The following is a 21,937-nucleotide window of genomic DNA, read 5'->3' on the forward strand; positions in this document are numbered from 1 at the left end:
ATACTTTAGTCATTCAATAAAGTATTTAGGAATTTACCTGGTTATTGCAATTTTCTTAATGTTAATACTTTTTGTGTGTGCTAAATATAGAAACTACTAGTTATTATCTGTTTATCTTTTATATCTGTGTATAATGCTACAACACCTTGTACACCGTGAAAGTACCCATGCACTCTAATATGGCTGGGAAAAAAAGTGTAACACGTTTACTGGTCACTCTCAGTGACTACACACTTGGCTCTAATACTACTTGGATCCATCTCTCCTGGTACTATTAACTGTCAGGGCTCCTACTGAAGGCTGAATCCACCACCACCTCCACAGTTCCAGATCCTATTCCCTCAATTACTTGATGAACCTCTCTAACAGTGCTCCCCTCCCTCTCTCCATCATCTACTTTCTGTTCTATTGGAGAATGAAGGCATGTCAAAGACATAGGAGCCAACCTAAAGAACTCCCAATAGCCAAAGCTGGAACAACTTGAGCAATAAAATAACAGCACTGGACTCTGACCTAAGGTGTAAACTAAATATGCATGTGTCCATGCAGATATAAATTAGGAGACAAATATTTCTTACAGAAGAATCTGAGTAAGTAGCCCTCCCCATCAGAAGGCAGAGTTTAATCCCTCCCCCAACCCCCACATCTCATCTGAAGATGGACTATACTTAGAAATTTGTTACCAAAGAATGGAGGAGGTTAAGGGGAAAGAAATTACAATGGTGAATTAGGGCAATTCCTACTTTAATCAAGTGAGGAAGGTTAACATCCCCAGGAGGTCATATGGATATTATGTATCCCAGAATGATGTGATAAGAAGCGCACTTTTTCTTTGTGGTATTCTTTCCCAAAACCCACAACCCTGGTCTAAGCACAAGAGAAAACACAAACTCAGAATGGGGGGACATTCTACAGGATATCTGGCCACTATTCCTCAAGATTGTCAAAGTTATCAAAAGCAAAGGCAAAATGTCAGACCACTGGGGACTGAAGAAATATGACAACTAAGTGCAATGTGGTGCCTGGGTTGGTTTCTGGAGCAGAGTAATGGAAAAGAAGGTGAAATTCAAATAAAACCTGAACTATAAGTAACAGTAAAATACCAATGTTGATTTCTTAATTTTGACAAAAGTATGTTAATGGTGGAAATTGGCTGTGGGGTATATAGAAACTCTCTGTAACATCTTCAAAAATTTTCTGTAAATTTAAGGTTATTTCAAAATAGTATGCCTGTCTACCTACCTTCTCATAAATGACTGAAATTAACATGTTCTTACCAAATCACTAGATTAAAAAACATCTGACCATTGTGGTTTAATGCTTATCTTCTCGAACAGGTTATTTGGTTGTTATCAGAGGTAATACTAGAATTTACCATCAAACTTGAGAATGAATCCCCATTTAGCCACCCCTGTGGTTCTCTTGGGCAAGCTTTTATTTCTTTAAGCTGTTATCACTCCTTTTTGTAAAATGGGATATATAATGGTATATAAAGGTGACAGGAAAAATTAGATAATACATGTAAACCCCTTACTACATACCTTAAACTCTTTTATGTATGTGTGTGTACACACACACACACACACACATAAATATAAATCTAACAATTATATCAAAAACAAGGCAGAGTAGAGAAATTCCCTACTTTTCTTACCAACATCTACAAGACTGGCTATAGATGTCAGACAGCAAGAAGAGATGAGACAACTTGTTTAGAGATAAGACCTGCTTTATCTTCATAATTGTGCCTAGAAACGGTCTTGAATTTAGAGCTTGCTCTGAACTTGGACATTTGCTAACAGATACCATTTAATATTGTTCAGATGAAAGGATTCCAAACAGAAACTTAAGAAAACTTAGCAGTTAGAATAGAGAGTTGTTGAGAACTATCTATGAAGTGACAGTTTTAAGAGTAATTCAGGAAGCACACTACCGCGTGCTATGAAATAAGGTATGCAGTGTTCTGGTAGAAAGTATTAAACTAATTTGGGTACTCTACATTAAAAAAAAAAGTCATAAAAATGTTCAACACCTAATGTTACAGTGACTACTCTTTGTACTGTTTTAAACCAAGCACTAATATATAAAAACAAGATGACACATAATGGGTAAGCGAACATAAAGAATTTTAAAATACAATGAAAAGTAACAAAGACTAAATAGCTTAAAAAATGAATACTAAATCAGAGCTTAAAAATTCTTATTTATTTCTAACAAACACCACTTGATGCTTGACTCACAAGCTTTATTTACATTTGTCTACAGCATCATTTCCTTATGAAATGAACTAGTACAGTTTAGTTAAACCAAATGAAATCATAATCATCTGAACTGTCTGTAAACTATTAGCTAAATTTATAATCTTGCTTTTGCTTAGTACAGCCAAAGTTTTAAATACAGAAAGCACAAGAATAAACCAACAGTAACATGGAGAATCTAGAAGATCTGGGCAATTTAGAAGGTGGACTTTCAAGAAGTCTGAGGCACAATTACAAGAGAGAAAAATTCTTGTGCAAACTACAGTAAACGTAGCAAAGAAAATTAAGACATAAAAAACAAGGGGCAAGATCATTGTAAAATTTTATCAAAATATTTCTACATAAGATATTTTGCTTTCATCTTTAGATCAGTTGAAGAGAAAAACCTCTTCTTTTAAAATAAAAAAACAAATATAATTTTGTTTGGTCTGTCTACAAAATACCTTAGAACATTTCAATTTTTAACTGCAGAAGACATTAAATGTTAAGGGAAAAAAACAGAACAAGAAAAAATGGGTACCGATCCCCATAACAAAAAGTCCCAAGCACAACTGTTGATTTCCCTTTAATATACTTACCTTGCATTGTCACTGAAGATACTGTTAAGAGAAACCTTTTTGTTTTTAAACAAGACGACATAATAAAGCTCAATGACCAGGTTTTAATTTTGAGAAATAAAACAAACTCTTAAAAAGTATTTTAAGCCATTAAGTAAGTTCAAGTGAATAGAAACAATTATTCCTGCTTATGTCATACAGAAATAAGCATTCATTTGTTACTCAGAAGAGAATTTTATGCAGTGTGTTTAAAGTTAAACATCTCATGGCAAATGTTCGCTTAAATTCACAATGTTTCTCTTGGTCTTTCACCCAAAGAGAAATATGCTTCAGAAGCTTTCTTCAATTTGCTCTTCATTAACTATGATTGAGTTTTGTCTATCCTATCATATGTGATAACTGGATTTTTAAAGGATTATCACACAAAGCTTCTTAAAATATTAAAATAAACATTTTGAAATAAGATGTTTTTCTCATCAGACAGCCGAAACAACAGAGAAGAAATGGACTGTTAGATATTTTTACCCAAAATTATGTCTCAGAAAGGGAGCAATGAGTAACACCTTTCTCCTTCTACAATTCACAAGATTTTTCTGCATTAAATGTGGTGGTGCAAAAAGTAAAAGTCAATAAAAGAAAGGCAATGATTCTAAGGCACCCTTAGCATAGGGAACTTCAAAATAAAGAAATTTCTGTTTTACAACTAGTTCCAACTTTTTCTGGTAAGAATCACTTAGGTTAACATAAACAGGTTGACTCCTTTTCTCAGATTAACATAGACTATTTCCAATTACTTTACCAACAGTCTTGCCTCCATGCCAGAGTTCAGGCAAGCCTAGGTAATCCTGTCTTACGTCAATAAACAGTTCATATTTGGAAATGAGAAAACAAGAGTTCAAATTAGAAAACAAAGTACTTTGTTATAGTGCAGATGGTTTTAAATGAAGCAAATGGTGGTAAATAAAGAATGACAGAGCATCTAATTTTGGGACATTATGGCTTAAAATACTATTTACCTTTAATTTCACAAATAAACACAGCTATATTGTTCTGAAAAGCAATGAAAGGCATGCACCTCTACTAGCAGATTTAGCACTTTTGACCAAGTAAGACACCAACTTCTTAAAAAATATGCTTCATGCACTGTACTGGATTTTTTTTTAAGATGTAAATTTTAATACATTATTTCTTTTTTGAACTTGAACGGGAACCAGAATGAGATGATCCAGAAGATGACCTGTGGTGCCTGTAAGACATAACGGAGAAAGCAGATAGTCTAGTAAGCTGGAGCTGGGTGTCAGCATTCATTCATCAGACTTTTGAGAATATAAAAAATTAAACCACATTATACTGGCAAAATAAATAATTAAAGTCTAAGACACAAACTTAGACACACAAAATTAACTAGTGTGTAGACCTTGGATGTGAGCCCAGTAATAATATCATTTAAAATTCACTATAATTAAAAAAATACCTCATTTCAAGATATAGCCACCTCTCAATTATTTAAGGTAATGAAGAAAAGCCTTGCAAAAATGCATCAAATTACAGGTAATATACAACAAAGGCATATAAACTTGGTAATGAAAATGTGACTAAAACAATCTCTGGTAACACTGTAAATAGTGTGGTAAGTCTGTATGTAAAACAGATACAGCAAGGCTTCTGTGTATGAGAATATATATTCATAAATAATTACATTTTGGAAATCTAGGTCTCACAAGATGATTGAACAATTAGTTATTAGGGTTATATTCATGCAGCTAATATGAATAAGTCAATATATCAACCTGGGTAAAGTAGTGGTGTTCCGAGGGGTTGGCCCTGGGCTCAGGGTTGTTTAGTGTTTTCACCAATCACCTGGCTTATGGAATAGAGAACATGTTCATTAAGTTTAGATGACAACAAACTAGGGGGATTTTATGTGGCTAAGATAAAAATTTGTAGAAGTGGTAAGAAAGCAACAAAATGAATTTCGCTCATATATGGAGTAATTTTCTTACAAAAAAAATGCAGAGAAACAAGACTAGTTGTGTGTAACCTTAACAGCTAAACTTCAAAATATGAAGAAGCAAAACTAATCATTCCATACAAGTAAGAATCGTGAGTTAATCGTACTACCACTGAAGGCGGCAATAATCAGACTTCACCTAATCCTTACTTTCACAAGCTGAAAAGATATCTGCCAAAATTACAAAGGAAACCATTAAACTGACTATACAATTAGACACTGAGAATCAAGAGAAAGTTAATGAAACTAAGTAATTAATTAGCCTGCTATACAAAAGGCTGACAGATGACATGCTCTCCAAATTTAAAAATGTCAATACAGGTAACGTAATCTACTAAAGGTCTTTCTCAAAAAGAAAAAAAGAAGGGATTTGTACTGTAAGACGAAAAAATGTATTAGCTATAAGAACAACTGCCTTAGAAAGGGAATGAAACAATTTGCTGTGAAAATGCATTTATACATATTTAAATGACAGATTTCCAATAATCTAGAATAGTTATTTTTATTAGAGGTCCTAGAATCCTGATTCCTAATATTTAATGTAAAATCTATAGCATAAATTAATACATATAAAAATCAACTTCTAAATTACTTCAATATACAGCTTCTGAATTAAAATCTTAAAAGACAGAAATAACCGAGAGTTGGCTATAATTATATATGAATATATTATTTAAATAATAAAATGAACAGATAGTGGAAGAGTGGTTTGAGCTACAACTGTTCTAAATAACCTGATCAAAGCATACAGGATAAACAAAGTCATTACTGTTTTCTGAAGTTCAAAGTTGAAAAGCATAATTTAAAATTAGAATAAAGATTACGAAAATCTAATCCTTGACTAGGAAGTTTAATCTATTAAACACACTTAGGAACACCCATTCTTATTTCTACAGAAACCCAAACCTTTCGGGTGACCGTGATCTTGTTCGTCTTTTTTTTCGATCACCAGATGAAGAAGATCTAGAACGACTTCTCTTTCTGTTCCTCTCAGGAGAAGATGATGAACTTGAATAAGATCTTTTTCGTGGGGAAGAAGAGCCCCTGTGGGATCTGGAGCTGGATCTTCATTGATTGAGAAACAAATCAAACATTTCATTACAAGAAGAAACGAGGCAGATCATTTAGTTAACAGCTCCAAAAATAAACAGGATTTATAACTTAAAAATTTATAAGAAGAAATACTTACTATTTACTCAACAGATGACTTCTGGTTCAACCATGAAAACAATTCTATTTAAATACACTTACTTTTACTTTAATTTCATCTCTTTTTAAAATTCTAAGTGTTCATCACTTAAAAACCAGCTTAATACATTAAAATAGAATTCTAATTTTTTTTTTAAACTTAAAGCTTTCATTTTAAAGTATACATAAATAGGCAAACCAACAGGTAACTACATTTATACAAATTTATGTCTAGAAAATATATCCTTCCATTTGGAGAAAAAATAAGTATCCTATATACAACTTCCCAAGAAAAACAAACGATTCCTTATGGAATTACAAAACTTACTAAGTTGCTACAGAAAAAACAGGGATAGGGGACTGGAATGATAAAGAACAGTAACTACTAAATTGCTAAATATTCAAAGAAAAATAAAATGAGTAATTTTGAAACTTGATTTATAGTAACAATATTTATTTTTATGAAGGACCACTATTCATGAAGTATGAAGTGTTGACATTCACATGTTTTAGAGGTAGAGGTAAACGTGAAAATGTTTACAAATTTTTTTTCTTCATTTACGTATTTTGGTTGAAGTAATTTAGCTCAAACTTCCCAAAAAATTCACCTTTGGGCTTAAGATAAACTCAGAAAGCCCAAAAGGAGAATTCTTTGGAAAGTTATAAGCAATGAAAAAATGTTTGGAAAGAATATGAAGGTTGTTCTGGAAACCTTAATTATAGTGCTTCAAAAAGGGTACTAAACTTAAGAATCTTCACCTAAGGAGCACTAACAGGACTAAAACATTGATAATACATCATCATCATGACAACAATAAACTCATTTTCTCTCTGCATTGGCTTAATGCAAGTGTGCATATCATTCTTTTCTCCTTAATGTTGTTACATTGCAGTTGATTTCTAATGCTACAAATTTGGCTCTAATAAGCTTTAAGCAATTACTTTTACCAAAACACCTACAACTAAACTTCAAAGTTCTACATGAGAAGAATTGTAGACGTTTTTCTTATTCATGTTAGATGCCTTTAATAGATCAATAAATTAACTTAAAGAAAAAGGCAGCATATTTTGACTAAGTTTAGAAAAAACTAGTGTCTCATGTGCTTTTCTACCAATTATTTTTCCCTCTGTATTTCTGACTAAATGCACCCTGAAGTTAACAATGTTACTTAAGATCACATTCCACCTACACTAACCAACCATACTTCTTGATTTAGTCTGTGGAATTAAGAGGAATGTCTCTTCCACACATATTGTTTATAATATTCTACGTAATATTACAGAGAAGTAGAAATATGTTTAAGACCCTCCGGAAATTTTATCTAATATAAATGACAAAATTGTTTCTGAAAATGCTGCAACATTTGCCTTGCCAAACAAAATCTATTTTGAGGCAAGGTTATTTTTCCTTTTAAAAATGGGAGTAAATATTTTCTTTTTATTTGCATAGCTCTAATTTTATCTGAACTACTACTGTAAACATTAATGTATGAGAGATTTGGTGAAGGCTTGGCTCCATCTTTCTACTTCATCACATTTTAGCACAAAAATAACAAACCTTGCATAATGCAATAACCACCTTAATTCAATCATGGGAATGTCTTGGCACACTGCTGGCAATGGAAACATCTCATGGTGAGAAAATTAAGCTGAGGCAAGTGCATTAGTTTTCTAATGCTAAAATAAAATTGACAAGTAGAAGCAAAATAAGAGGGGAAAAAAAGCAGCAACGCCTTCTGCAGCCTTTAAATATTTTTTTCTCTCTGCTTTACAGAGAGATGCTACCTCATTCACCTTGATTTCGACCCACGAGATCTCGAACGTTCTCTGGAACTGGAACGAGATCTTGACTGCGAACTGGAAGAACTTCTTGAACGGGACCTGGAACAACAGGGAAGGATTTTTTTTTCCCAACACCCCTTAACTGAGCTTTGTGATATGAACACTGAAAGAAAGATACACATTAGAATTAATTTTCACATGAAAAGATAACTACTTGATATATTTTCAAAACACAATAAACTTTCTGTTTTGATATTTATGCCAGAACTTAAGGTAATAGATAACTTTTGAAAATAATCAACTGTTACTTTCCAAGATTGACAAAATTACTCTAACAGTGTTGTATAAATAAAAACACTCAGTACTATCATTTTATTAACACTGAATACTTTATGTTCATAAATAATATTGAAAAGTGACCCAGGATTTACACATCCAGGAATTATGAATGTTGCAGTTTATATTTAACTTCTCTGAAATATCTCTATCAATTTCTCTTATAAAATCCCTTCTACTTCCTCAGTCACTAGCTAGTGTGAAGCTTTAAATGTTGACTAACTCCTATTTTTCTGTCTACTTATAGGTTAGAGACTTAAAGGAACAATACATTAACAATCATATTGTTTTAGGTAATTATATTATTGAAAAATGACAAAAGGGGAGATAGGTCCCATTTAAATTTCAATAATCACAAATGAAATAAAATTCATTTATTAATCTAACACCTTTAATTTGTCCCTAAAATAACAACCTTTAGCAAGATTATTACATTTTAGTCTTAAAATTACTATCTTTATAACCACTCTTTTGTTTTCAGGTTTTACAGTGCTCAATTAACAATTAACTAACTGTTAAGCACTCAGTTAGCTAATATTTTTTCTTAAGCACCATTGAAATTCATTGACCATTGCTTCAGTTATCTATGAAGAATTCCTTAAGGAACACTATTTTTATAAGGTACTACTTTTTCTCGCCTAAAATTTTATTTTTATTGCTGACTACACAACCAGCAAATATTTATTAAAATTTTACATTACTAAGGAAATGATATTCAAGTACACCACCAATTGAATCCTGATATATTTCTGAACATTACAAAACTATGAGAAATTAAGCCAATAGAACTTATATGGCTGAATTTTCTCCTTTATCCAGAATACCTATACCAAAGTAAATCATCACAGCATTGTGTAATAAGCAATAATTAATGCCTAGAAAATTTTTATACTAGCCTTTAACAGTGCAAACATAAATTCCTTTTACTTAAAGTTTTCTAAATGTAACCTATTTAGATAATATTACTATATACAATGATTTAATTACATTTTTAAAGTATTTTAATAAAAGGCCTGGTGACAAAATGGATTAAGAAAGTTTCATATTAAGATTTGCATTTCTGAAAATACTGGACTATAACTTCATGGCCCTAAGGAAAAAATTATATTTAAAAAAGTGATTTGAATGAAATCTCTAAAATAAAAGGAAAGTTTATTCAGTCAAGAAAAACAAAATTTATAAATAAAGAAGTTAGATACTGACATTTTGACTGGTGTTACCCTTGACCTGTACCCGTTTACCTGGACCTAGACCTTGAACTTGAGGGGGAGGATGAGCGTGATGAAGATCGTGAATGTGAAGATCGAGACTTTGAGCGACTTCGTCTGTTAGATTTCTTTTTATTACTATCTTCTTCTTCACTGGCATCAAGATTATATTTTGAGAGATCAGCATCATCTTCATCCTCATCCTAACAAAAATTCAGATTCAATTATATTTGACATTTAGATATTCATGTTATCTATTAATACTAGGAATGATGAAGTTCTATATACTGGACATCTCCATGTGGATATATATCACTTCACTAATATCTCAGCAAATTCTCAATCCAGAAATCTTCCTATTACATAATGCATCTCAGATAAACAGATATGACCACTATCTCAAATATTTCAAAGTAAACTTAGAAGTCATATTTCTTTCCTCTTTTTTTGTCACAATGTATTACCAAATAAGCTGTCAAGAATTTTCAATTTTATTCCCATAAAAGTCCTTGAATCTATCTCCCTTAGTACTTCATTTTTTCTCTACTATATTACAGTAACCTTTTAGGTCATCTCTCTATTACAGGAAATCCATTCTGCCTCCCCAATAACTCAATGTTCAAGTTGGCTCTAGAACAACACTGCAGTTAGAGGTGCCGATGCCATGCAGTCGAAAATCCACACATAACTTGACTCCCCCAAAACTTAACCAATAGCCTACTGTTGACCAAAAGCAGTCAATTAACACATATTGTGTATGCTATATGTATTATATATATATTCATATGCATTATATACTGTATTCTTACAATAAACCAGAAAAAAGAAAATGTTATTAAAGAAAATACATTTACAATATTTACTGAAAACAAAACCCGCATATAAGTGGACCTGCGAAGCTCAAACCCATGTTATTCAAGGGTCAAATGTATATTGACAGTCATCACTCTGAAACACAGGTCAGATAAATACACCTTATCTGTTTCTTTAAAACTTTAAAAATTATTCCACATTGATTTGTTTAGTTGCATTCAAGGCCCTCATATGATTACACTACAAAATGCCCTTAATCTGGATCTATACATCCAACCACAAAACTTCACACTCAGGCCAACAGAACAAACATCACCAGTCCCAATGTGGTCCCTGCTTCCCTCATTACATTCTGCCTTCCGCTCTACCCACACTAGCCTATGCATGATTTTCTGAATGCTGCTAACTTGTTTCCTACTTAGGCAACCTTCATTTGCTGTTTTATTTAAGTTCCATTAAAATAAGGATGTTTGTCTCAGTCATTTTATCTCCAGAGCCAAAATAGTGTGCTTGGCAGACTGGAAGCTCAGAACCTCTGTGAGAACAAATGAGCACATACCAGAACATATCTTCACCATTCATCAAAGATTGTCAAAAACATTCAAGTTATGCCATAACTCAAATAAGACAAAGGGGAAATAAATAGGACAAGGAAATCATTTACCTCATCCAATTTATATTTAGAAAGATCTTCATCCTCATCCTCTTCTTCTCCCTCAGATTCTTTATCTTCAACTTCCTTTAAAATAGATGCTGGACCAACTGCCTTCCCTCTGTATTTTTTCTTTTTACGTCCAAACTAGAGAAAAAGTTTCACAGTATTTCTATCAACTGAAAATGTGTTAACACTTTTTTCCTAAGAAATTACTCTAATGCATATAAATCGATGTATTTTAAATCTATTGTGTCAATTATATAGTCAATTATGATTTCCTACAAAATACTAAGTTTTTGTAAGACTCAAAGTGTACTTATAAAAAATGCATTTAACATTTTTCCTTTGCACTTAAGGTATTTTCTAACATGGTTTTCTAATTTGCATTCACCTTGAACATTAATGTATAGCTTACCTCATCATATTCACCATCAGATTCTTCTCTTTCTATGTATTCGACATTTTCTCTTTCATTAAAACCACCACCATATCCTACAAAAGGGAGGGCATAAATTATTATCCTGTAACAATTCATTAAAATAACAAAAGACATCTCAAAATTACCTCCAAGCTATAAAGAAGATCTTACCAATAGCATTTGCCTATGTATATAATAAATTACTAGTCTTTTAAAAAGCATATAACAAATCACTACAGAGACAGTCTCAAAGTGAGATACTTTACTGGAAAAGTCCTGTAGCTACATTTCAAGCTCTTCTCAATTTCAAAATGTCCTTAGGCAAAGATGTAGACCATGTATAGGGCTCCATAGTGGAAAAAAAAATATCCTCAAATCTCTGTTACAACCAAGTTTTAAAAGGACCTTCCTCTGTAGTTTATCATAATTCTTCTGGGAAAAGTGGGCTCACCAAGAACCAAGAATCAAATCTCACTATTTACTAATTGCAGGTAGTCTGGGATTTTGCTATGTTGAAATTTTTCTGGGCTAAAATGCAGCTAGAGTTTGGAAAATTCCTAATTATACAGGCAAATATAATGACATGATAAAGGACATCCAAAGTGATTTTAATGCAATTGTTTTTAATACACAGGTAAAAAGTCACTGAAGGGTCCCTGAAGTAGCAAGTTAACTTTTAAACTGAAAGTATTCGATTAAAAATTAGGATCAGCAAGCCATTATTCTTTGATTTCACAATTATCATCTACAATTAAACAGATAAGTCTCTAACATAGGCTTAACAGAGTTGGAATAAGAATATCAGTTAATTTTAGAGAAAGTGACATGAGACTATCTGAATAAATCTCCCATTAAAAAACAATTGAGAGGTATGTGGTCAAGAGTAACACAAACTACTTCTCATATTCCAGAGCACTACCAGCACAAGAGCAGCTGATTACCAAATTTAAGGATTTTATGAACCAGCAAAATGTTAAATCAATATGTAAACAAACAAATATTTGTAATTTAGGACTTGGGACTTTAAATTGGTCAACATGAGCGTTAAAAAATTGATCATTACTCTTTTATAATTTCATAAGAGCCACAAATAGAAGAAAGGCTATAAGAGTCCCAACAAAACAGTGTAACGTATTTCCCTTAAAAGAAAAATCACAATATAACATCCTTTCTTTTCTTCGTTATACATTGTACCAGTGAAAACTGCAATGTATCAGTGTTTATCTTTGAAATATTTGCTTATCATTGCTTTCGTCCTCCTTTGTTTCTGAGACAACACGCACTCCAATTGAAATTTATTTTCCTTTTGCTTCTGTCCATGAGTAAAAAGTATATTAAATACCATTAACAACTTTTTCTTACTAAAACTTTGGCTCTAGTTTTTCATAGTATCAAATATAAAAAGACAGAAACAAGTACAACTGGATTATGTTCACCTCAAGAAAACAGCTCATATTCCGTATTAATTCTGGATTACAAACACAGTGAAAGTTATATTCGACAACATAGTTAATCTTATCTTTAGATATATTTAACATTTTATCAGTACATGCTGATTAAGGTATGAATAGTTTCATAAACAACAAATTCCAAGAGATTAATAATAATAAAAATCTAAACTTCAAAATATTTAGAAGTAGGTGAAAAAAAAAAAAATCCATGGCATCTATATGGAAAATAATCCACATAGGAAAAAATAAAAAGCAAATCAAACAAATACGATGCAAAAGCACAACTGTCTTTAGTCTAGCCGTACAGAAAAATTCCTGATAAACTAATCTGTTTATATATGGAAACAAATGGAAAATTTAAAACAACTCTATTTAAAATCAATAGGTAGGGTTAATAGATCTCTGTTCACGTTTAGTAATCCATAGCTGAAAAATGATATGGCAAATAGGGAGGGCTATAGAATAAACTATAGCCAAGATTTAGAAAGTGAACTGTAACTCATGTAGGTTACTTTGCATAAGTAACATTACTTTAAAATGAGTATCACAGCAAATACAAAGCTATTTTCATGTTCTCATACAGGTCATAGAAAAAAACCTAAATAACCTGTTGACTGAACAAAGAGATTTAAGGCATGCTGTGTGAACCCGTAAAACAAATCTACCTCATGAAGAATTCTTCTCCCATACATGGAAACTATAGTAGGTCTCGATCATGAAAAAACGTAAACATATCATTTCCACTGAAGAATAAGAGGAATCACTGGCATGATCTGCATGTGTTTGCTTCATTCCATTGGTTTGAAGCTCTTCAGGTAATATTGTAAAAATCAGTCTTCTTGCTTTTACTCTTGCCACCCACCACCCCAATTCTTCTACAAACCAGCAATATTTAACGAAAATTAGAGGTGTCACTCCCTTGTTAAAAATCCTTCCGATCCTTCACATTAAATTTAGAATGAAATACTCCTTACCATGATTTACATGGCTTTTACCTGTATCTGAAGAGTTTTCTGGTGCCAACTAGGAGTTTTTCCAATACACTAAATTCTTTCAAGTCTCTGGGACCTTCGCACAGCTGTTTGCCCTAGCTTGGAAGGATCTTTCAACTTGTTACTTTGGTAACTCATCTTCTCTTCTTAGCTTAAACATTGCTTTTTCAAAAAACAGTGTTTCTCAAAAAGGACTTCATTAATCTTTAGTTCTAACATGTTTGCTTTTACTCACCCAAATTCCCAACATCTTGCACAATGGCCTATAAATTATTTCTTCAATGAATGAATACAGAAAACAATTCTGGTACCACTTTAAAAATTTGAGCTTTTTTTTAAAAAAGGCTTTAAAATACAGTTTTGATGAAATAAGCAATCAAAAACCTCTGTTATAACAAAAATAACATTTTTAAATCTGTCTCAAAGTAAAATGTAAAAATGTGAGCAATAGCCAGTCAAGCACCAAACACAGATTTATATTAGGGCTGTGACAATGGAAATTAAGAGAAAAGAGAATGAATATAACATGTACTTCAAAGAACTAAGATACTGACTTGAAAATTCTGTGATTCTATATTTTGAACAGTTAATTAATCCAACTTCTGAGAAGCTATCCTAAGTAAATAGTTGAAAAGAATAAAAATCACAATGTATTAAGATTGTTTCTACTCCAGTTATCCTGAATGATTAAAAAAAAAAAAAAATAGAAAAAGAAAAAATGACCCAAAAATTCAAAAAAATAATGAAATAGTTAAGTAAATTATTGTACAACCATTTGATGGAATTATGTAGGAGAAAAGAGCACTCTTACAGAAGCAGTACATCAAGTTTTCTTTTATTCACAGCCTGCCCCATGCTTAGGAAATTCTCCCCTGAACTTTGGACTTTGTTATTACAAATAGTAAAGAGAAACTGGAGAGTGTAAGTGTAAGTTAGTTCACACCTTCAACCAGCAAAGACAACTACTTGGGAAGTAGGAAAGGGTCAAGACACCAAATGATCGAAAAAAGATGAGTAAAGTGAGAAGGTATCAAACAAACTTTGAACGTTTCAGTTCTTAAGACTATAGATCTTGTGAGACAGTGAAACTTTAAAGGAGTCATCACAAAACAGGTCAAAGACAAGGTAACAGATAAAATGCTTTTGGGAATTATAATTTTCAGACCTGCTAATGATTTTGGACTTCATCCTAAAAGCAATCATAATGGTTTTAAACAAATGGGAGTTTTTAGTTTGGAAAAAAACAAAACGAAAAACCTCTGGCTGTAATTGGGCAAGAGTGGAACGTATACAGATACCAAGAAGGCAACCAAGTAGGCAGCTATTTTTCCAAGACAAGATAAAGTGGTATCTCTGCCTAGGATAGTGATGGAAAACTTGTCAGAACAGATGGAGGAGTTATTATGAAGAACACCTAGGTTTCTGGCTTACATAACAAGCATGTGGTAAGTGGTACTAATCATGAGAAAGAGGTCACCAGGAGACGGACAGGTACTGGAGGAAAATCATGAATTCAGTTGGGATATAATGAGTTTGACATTTACATGGCGACAGTGAATAGGCAGCTGGAAATATGGCTCAAACTCAAAGAAGTCTGAGCTGAAGACATGAATTTGGCATCATGGTCTGCTGATAGTTACTTAAAGTTAGGGCTCAGAAGATGCCTAGGAAAAAAAGAGCAAAGAAAGAGAGGTTGGGGATTGAATCTTGAACTCCAACATTCTGTGGCCGGGCAGAGGAGGATGAAACTAAAAAGGAGACAATAAACAACCAGAGGTGTAGGGGAAAAAAGTTTAAAAAAGGGAGAAAATGTATACCTTAAAGAGGTGAGGAACGGTAAAAAATGTCGACCCTTATTAGAAAGCTTTAATCTATCCAATGAGTACAAAGGTAAGAGCACTTCCTGAGAATGAGAAGAATGTGGTAGGATTTGAGGATTGAAAAAAAAAATATCTGGGACATTAGGCTACAATGTTCTCACATGTGAGAATACAAAGTAAAAAATTTCAACAAAGGTAGTTGGGAGGGGGGCGGATTAAAGTAGAATCTCTTTTGTACCTCTGGAAGGGCTCGGTCCAAAAGACTCTTTAGTCTCTTATCCCCAGAAACCAGACAGTGGAAGTGGTCTAAAGTCAAGGAGGGGGTAAAAAAAGGAAACCAGGGAAGTAGTTTACCAAGTCTAGGTCTGACAAGGTGACAAAATATAGAAAAAAGCCTTTGATTGTATGATGTATGAATCGTTGAATGATAAAATCAGATTTGAAGTATACTGGTAATGTGGTTGGGCTAATTATTGAAAATGGGAAAACCATAATCTACTACATAAACATTTTCATCTCACCCCTGACAACAGAACCAATAGTAAGCTATTGTATAGGTCAATTGTTACCAAACTATCCGAATCACCTGCAGATTTTGGGGACCCACCCCCAAAGAGGTTCAAGCTATTTTGGAATAATCTAGATTTTTAAAAAGTTTCTCAAATGACTCTAATGCATAGCCATGTTTGAGAATTACTGCCTAAGTTTTAGATGAATACTTTAAAAGGTGCTTCAGTTTTTTATTTTATATTTTTTTCATACTAGGATATGAAATAAATGAAAAAGTGGTATTACTCTATCATTGCTAATAACAAACATCTAGATCAGTGCGGGGGAATAGAGGGGAATAAAGCATTTCTTTAAGTATCCTAATGTCACCATTAGGAGAGGGCTTCCTAATGAAGTACTTCATAAATTATGAAATAAAACAAAAGATGATTTTTTTTTGAGTTATAAGGGGGGAATCAAGGTCGAAATCATAAAGGCAGAACAGACAGAATCCTCAATCACTGTGTTCTTATGAGAAGGTGATATAACTGTCAATTCAAGTTTTAGTCCTTTTAAAATCATTTAGTTAGAATGTGTTTGTATCTTACCCGTTCTTTCTTCTAACTTAGCATACTTTGGAGTATTACACATGTTACACTCTGATCTTCTGGCCCAATTCACATTACTGCAACTTCAGAAGTTAAAAATATCAAATTAGTAGATAATTACAAAAACAGTAAATTTTTAGACATTCTAGAATTTTAAAATAAAAACTAGGATGAAATCACTGCCATAAAAATGTTTGCTAAGGATACTGCACACAAAGAAAACGTACCCAAATGTACATTTTCTGAAAAGATAACGTGGATTCTAATCGACTGAACTATTCAAGTAGAGAAGCAAAAGTTATACGGCATGAAGAGTGCCTTTGTCATTTTATGAGAAATTACAGAGATTCTGATGTCTTAGGGGAAAAATATCTTTTTAAATGAAAAGTTCTAATTTCTCAGTCTCTGAATTCATCTCAAAGAGTAAGTTTATATACTCCAAATAAAGTTAATTTTTTTTAAAGGAATCAGTTCAAGCACCGAATTCCACAGCATACCAAACCCAGTCTTAATCTGTTGCTGGAAAATTCTTTAATGTAAGTTAGGATCTAGAGAATCAGAAATTTATGCAAGACCCTCTTCTGATCAAGTCCTCTTTCATATAAATTTGATTGATCTGCATAACAGAAAAAGTGGAAGGCGAGAAAAATCAACGCAGAACTTGAAAATCAAAAATATTAAGAAACCTATCTAATTAGAAATAACTATTTATGGTATGCATGATTCTAAAATTACTTTGGAAACAGGCAAAATTAATTTTGTGGTGCATTTCACATTAATAATATAGGCTAAAAGTTTTTTAACATTTTTTTCAGTAGTAGAAAGGAGGCTTTGGTGCTTTTAAATACATTTCCCTCCTTTTTGGGGGATGGTAGCTCACCTTAATCATTTGTTTACTGGTATGCATACTCCATCATAGTAACAACTAATATTACTATTAAAAAAACAGAATTTAAAAGTTACTGATACTTATGTATCAATTGATACATCAAATACAGAATAACAATCAACAGACCTCTGATTTAAAGTTACCTTGGCTGGTCAATGTGACTAATAACAATAGGTAATATTAAGTAGTGGCTTAGAATATATTATTACGGAAGAAAGAGTGGATGATAATTTGAAACATACGTTTTACACTGCCAGTCATTAGCACTAAATAGGCCTCGGCTCTTTTCTGCAAGTGTCTTTCCTATTTCAGTGCCCCCTGCTTTCATCATCTTAGCCTCAGTTGTTTTCTCTGAAAATAGAAAAATAATTCATTATGAATTAGAGGAAATAATGAAATGATTTACATACAGAGTACAGGACTATACATTCCTAATAGAAGCTTCCTTAAATGCTTACCCCGACCACATCTATTACAGCTGGTTCTTCTGGCAAAGTTTACATTTCCACATCTGAAAATAAAGTAAAAAATATTTACAGAGATATTTCTTTAAATCAACATGATTTTTAAAATTATATATATACAACTTCTTGACGTGTCCTACCTCACTATATACTAGATTCAGAACTTCTAAAGCCATCTCAGTCATGTTAACCATAAAAAAAAAATCCTCACAATTTAGGTGGAAAACAATAAGACTTGAAGTCAGAAGTGCAGGATAAGTAAGGAACTCCAATCTTTCACTTTCTAGTTATGTCATCTTGGGAAGTCACTTAGGATCTCTGTGCCTCAATGTCCTCATATTAGCATGTATCACTGTAGTCATGAGCCACATAATGATGTTGTGGTCAACGACTGACAGCATACACGACAGTGGTCCCATAAGATTAAAATGGAGCTGAAAAATTCCTATTGCCTAGTGACTTCATAATGCAATGCATTACTCACTTGTTTGTGGTGATGCTGGTGTAAACAAACCTACTGTGCTGTCAGTCATATAAAAGTATAGCACATACAGTTATGTATAGTACATACTCGATAATGATAAATGACTATGTTACTGTTTATGTTGTTTTGTATGGTAACTATGCTGTACAGGCTTGTAGCCTAGGAGCAATAAGCTATATACCATATAGACTAGGTGTGTAGTAGGCTATACTACCCAGGTTTGTGGAAGTGCACTCACTGTATGATATTTGCATGACAAAAATCGTCTAATGACACATTTCTCAAAATGTATCCCTGTCGTTAAGCAGTGCATAACTGTAATATGAAATCCCCTTGCAAAGCTGAAGTGAGATCTGACTCCAACAATTACTGATGAGACACCAGGGAGTTAAAAAAACCCTCAAAATAACTCCCAGTAAAATTTAAGATATACACAAAAAATGTGTTAAGTATTACAAGATATACAAAATCCTGAGGGTGGACCGATGGGGATAAAATGAATACATCAGAGAGGGTTTCCTGGATCTTGATAGAACACCTTTTACAAGTAGGAGGTAGCATGGTAACAAAAGAAGGAAGATAGGTTGTACTGACTAAAAACATAAATAGGTTCAATAATTAACAGGAAACTGAGTTTTTTAGGTTATTAAACCTCTGAAACCTAGTTTTAAAAAAAGGTAATCATAACCAATAACTTCAACACATGGAATAACACTATCTATCACTTTATGCTTATATTCAGCAAACTTAAAAACAAAAAAAAATCAGGTTCACTAACATTGTCTGAATAGTGCATGTGCGTATCAGTAAAAGCATGTTACATGCTCTGAATGACATGTAAAGCTTAAATTTTTAAAAGAATGCTTCCTTTTTTTTAGGTGTTATGCTAGAATGAAATGGAGATATGAAGTATGGGATGACCAGTAAACTAAATCACTCCAAAAAATTTTTAGGTTTCCCCCCCAAAAAAAATACACTTTTTGACCCAAATAAGCATTGAAAATACATTCTTATAATATTTTCTGGTTTTATACAGATTGTAGAAATAAAACTCTATTCACATATTTGTGACTGAGTTGAAATGCACTTAGAGGCCTCCTTCAAATATTTGGGTGTGGTGTCATTAATGAGGTTGTCAAAAGGACATTCTTTTACAAGAGAGCAACAACACAAATCAGAAGTTGTTCAATACCTTTGTTTTAAAATAGTCTAACCATTCACAACAACGCTATTCACAGCATATCACTTTGTTCTGTTCAATAGTGTCGATAATGTGAAATCCTTGAGATTATCTTAATCTTTATACAATCGAGAACCACAATTTATTACGTAAAAAAACCACAACAATGTTTCATTTACACTGCTTAAAATGTGGACAGAAGGCAAATGCTGGAGAAATAAGGATTTAATCTCCTTTAATGACACTAGGTGACAACTTTCTAAAACTACTATCAATAGCTGTCAATGGCGTGGCCGGTTGGCTCAGTGGTTGAAGTGCAGTGCTCCTAACACCAAGGTCGCCAGTTCGATTCCCACATGGGCCAATGCGCTGTACCCCCACCCCCAACTACTACATTGAAAAAAAACACAGAAAACGACTTGACATAGAGCTGATGGGTCCTGGAAAAACGCACTGTTCCCTAATATTCCCCAATAAAAATTTAAAAAAATAATAATCATTAAAAAAAATGCTGTCAAGGAGTATTTGCTACATATCACTGCTCTACACACGCTATACAATTTCACTGTATTCATTGTAAGGAAGCCATTCTATCCCATTTTTTTTTTTTTGGCAAAGTTAAATAATGTACGTATGGTTACATGGTCAACAATCAATAGGGCTGGAATTAAACCTACGTTTGTTTGCTTCCGTTTTCCCTCTTTACTACCATAAACTCTATATGCTATCTGTGCCTAACTCAGGCACAAAATGTTTATTTGAACATGAGTTGTGTATTCACTATTTTTGACAACTCCTGTCCACAGTAATGTCCATGTATTTCCAAATAGGCACACCTATCTGAGCACCCTTCAATAAATTGAGGAACAATTTATAGAGCACATTGGCTTCAGCAACCACGTCAAAAGCTGAGCCACTCAAACACGTGCTTCTCTGCTGCACGCATTCCCCCGGGCTAGACGGTAAACACACAAACCTCCTGCCTTTCAGCTCTAGCTGGGCGGAAGGGTCGATACTTGTGCGGAAAATTAAAGGTCAATACAAGAAACGTCAGAATTTCCCAAAGGGAGTCGTGTTTGGGAAAAAAGCAAACACTACGAAGTAAAGTTTGCATAAAAAACAAACAAAAAATCAAGGTGAACCATGAGAAGCAAAAGAACGAGTCGAGAAAAGCAACGCTTTCCTCGAACAAGATAAAGTTCTGAGGGAAAAGTCATGTGAGGGAGCTCAAATACCAAGCTGGCCTCAACTAGGAAGATTCCCTTATCGCTGAAACCTGGCCGGTGCGGGGGTGGGGGCAAAGGGAAGGCCATCTCGCTCTCCAAAAAGAGGTTCTTGGAGACATAATGTCGAGTAAACGCTGGAGACATACTCAAAACAAAGGCTCCCGAAAGACCTACTCAGGAGGAGACTGGGAGCCTCCTTCCCGCCCGGGAGTAGGCGAGTGACTCGCCGGCTCGACCCGGCTTAAGGAACCAGAGATCGTAAGAAGGGAAAATGCCAAACCGATTTGCGCAAGTTCCCATCGATAAACCCCGACCCAATTCGGGATCCTTCATGAACTCACTTTTTGTCAGGGCAAATCCAGTCACCGTCACTGACTCGAAAATTCTTGGTCGACATCTTGAACGCCGCCACCACAGTCACCAGCAACTACGTCTTCACAGGAGGAAGCGGGCCGGGGACTTTCCGCACTCCGGGGCTGTCCCCACGCCGCCTGACTCCTACCTATCACTACGTCAGGGTTTGATAATGAGGGAACGCGGCCGGAATTGAGTTTGAACGATGTTGTCCAGAGTTAGATGCCTGTGCGATGTTTTTTCTGGCCGAAAGAGTTATAATGCAAAGGATTTTCTCGAGCTAAACTAACAGGCGCCGCAGGGGCACCCCGGGCGGGAGGCCTTCTTGGCATTAGACGCTCTGGAGAGCCCCCTACAGGCGGGAGGACCCGAAAAGAAAGTACTTCCGAAGCTCAGATGGGAGGAGCTAAGCACCCGGAGGCGGAAGTGACTGTTCAGTTTGGGGCTTGGAAACGTGGGTGGCACACACAGGCTGCGCCTAGGGGTTGAGGTACAGTGGGCTGTTCAAGTTTTTGGAGAACTTATTTTAATAAAGGATTGAAAATTCCGTTCTTCCGTTATGCACACGGGATGCCTTTTAGAAGGTTGTGTTGATACATAAATATATGTAACAGATAAGCAGTGTACACATGGGAACCGACCAGTAATTTTCGAACTAGGATGTTGCCAGTATTGTTAAAATTACCTGTCTTTTTCATCCCCTTCCTTTCTTTCAGAGGTAACACTTTCTGTATTTTGGGTTTATTCCTGCTTT

At 33.8% G+C, this 21,937-nt stretch overlaps 1 protein-coding gene across 3 annotated transcripts; it reads right to left on the minus strand.

Annotated features, from left to right (window-relative positions):
• Positions 1-2,183: 2,183 nt before the first annotated feature.
• On the minus strand, positions 2,184-21,312 carry ZRANB2 (zinc finger RANBP2-type containing 2). Of its 3 annotated transcripts, none has more exons than XM_019727749.2 (11): positions 21,171-21,312; positions 17,934-17,986; positions 17,718-17,826; positions 16,587-16,669; positions 11,224-11,300; positions 10,818-10,952; positions 9,374-9,543; positions 7,809-7,895; positions 5,733-5,891; positions 4,606-4,679; positions 2,184-4,061 (listed from the first exon to the last, which is right to left on the minus strand). In XM_019727749.2, the coding sequence occupies exons 1-10, from the start codon at positions 21,224-21,226 to the stop codon at positions 4,646-4,648; spliced, it is 963 nt and encodes a 320-aa protein (XP_019583308.1). In that variant the 5' UTR covers positions 21,227-21,312; the 3' UTR covers positions 2,184-4,061; positions 4,606-4,645. The 3 variants fall into 3 exon arrangements, 2 of the variants coding, with proteins under 2 accessions (XP_019583308.1, XP_019583307.1); XR_002137036.2 differs by having other exon boundaries at positions 3,946-4,061; positions 4,606-4,675; XM_019727748.2 differs by lacking the exon at positions 4,606-4,679.
• Positions 21,313-21,937: the final 625 nt, after the last annotated feature.

This window comes from Rhinolophus sinicus, linkage group LG06 (assembly GCF_036562045.2).
Source record: "Rhinolophus sinicus isolate RSC01 linkage group LG06, ASM3656204v1, whole genome shotgun sequence".
Classification (NCBI taxonomy): domain Eukaryota; kingdom Metazoa; phylum Chordata; class Mammalia; order Chiroptera; family Rhinolophidae; genus Rhinolophus; species Rhinolophus sinicus.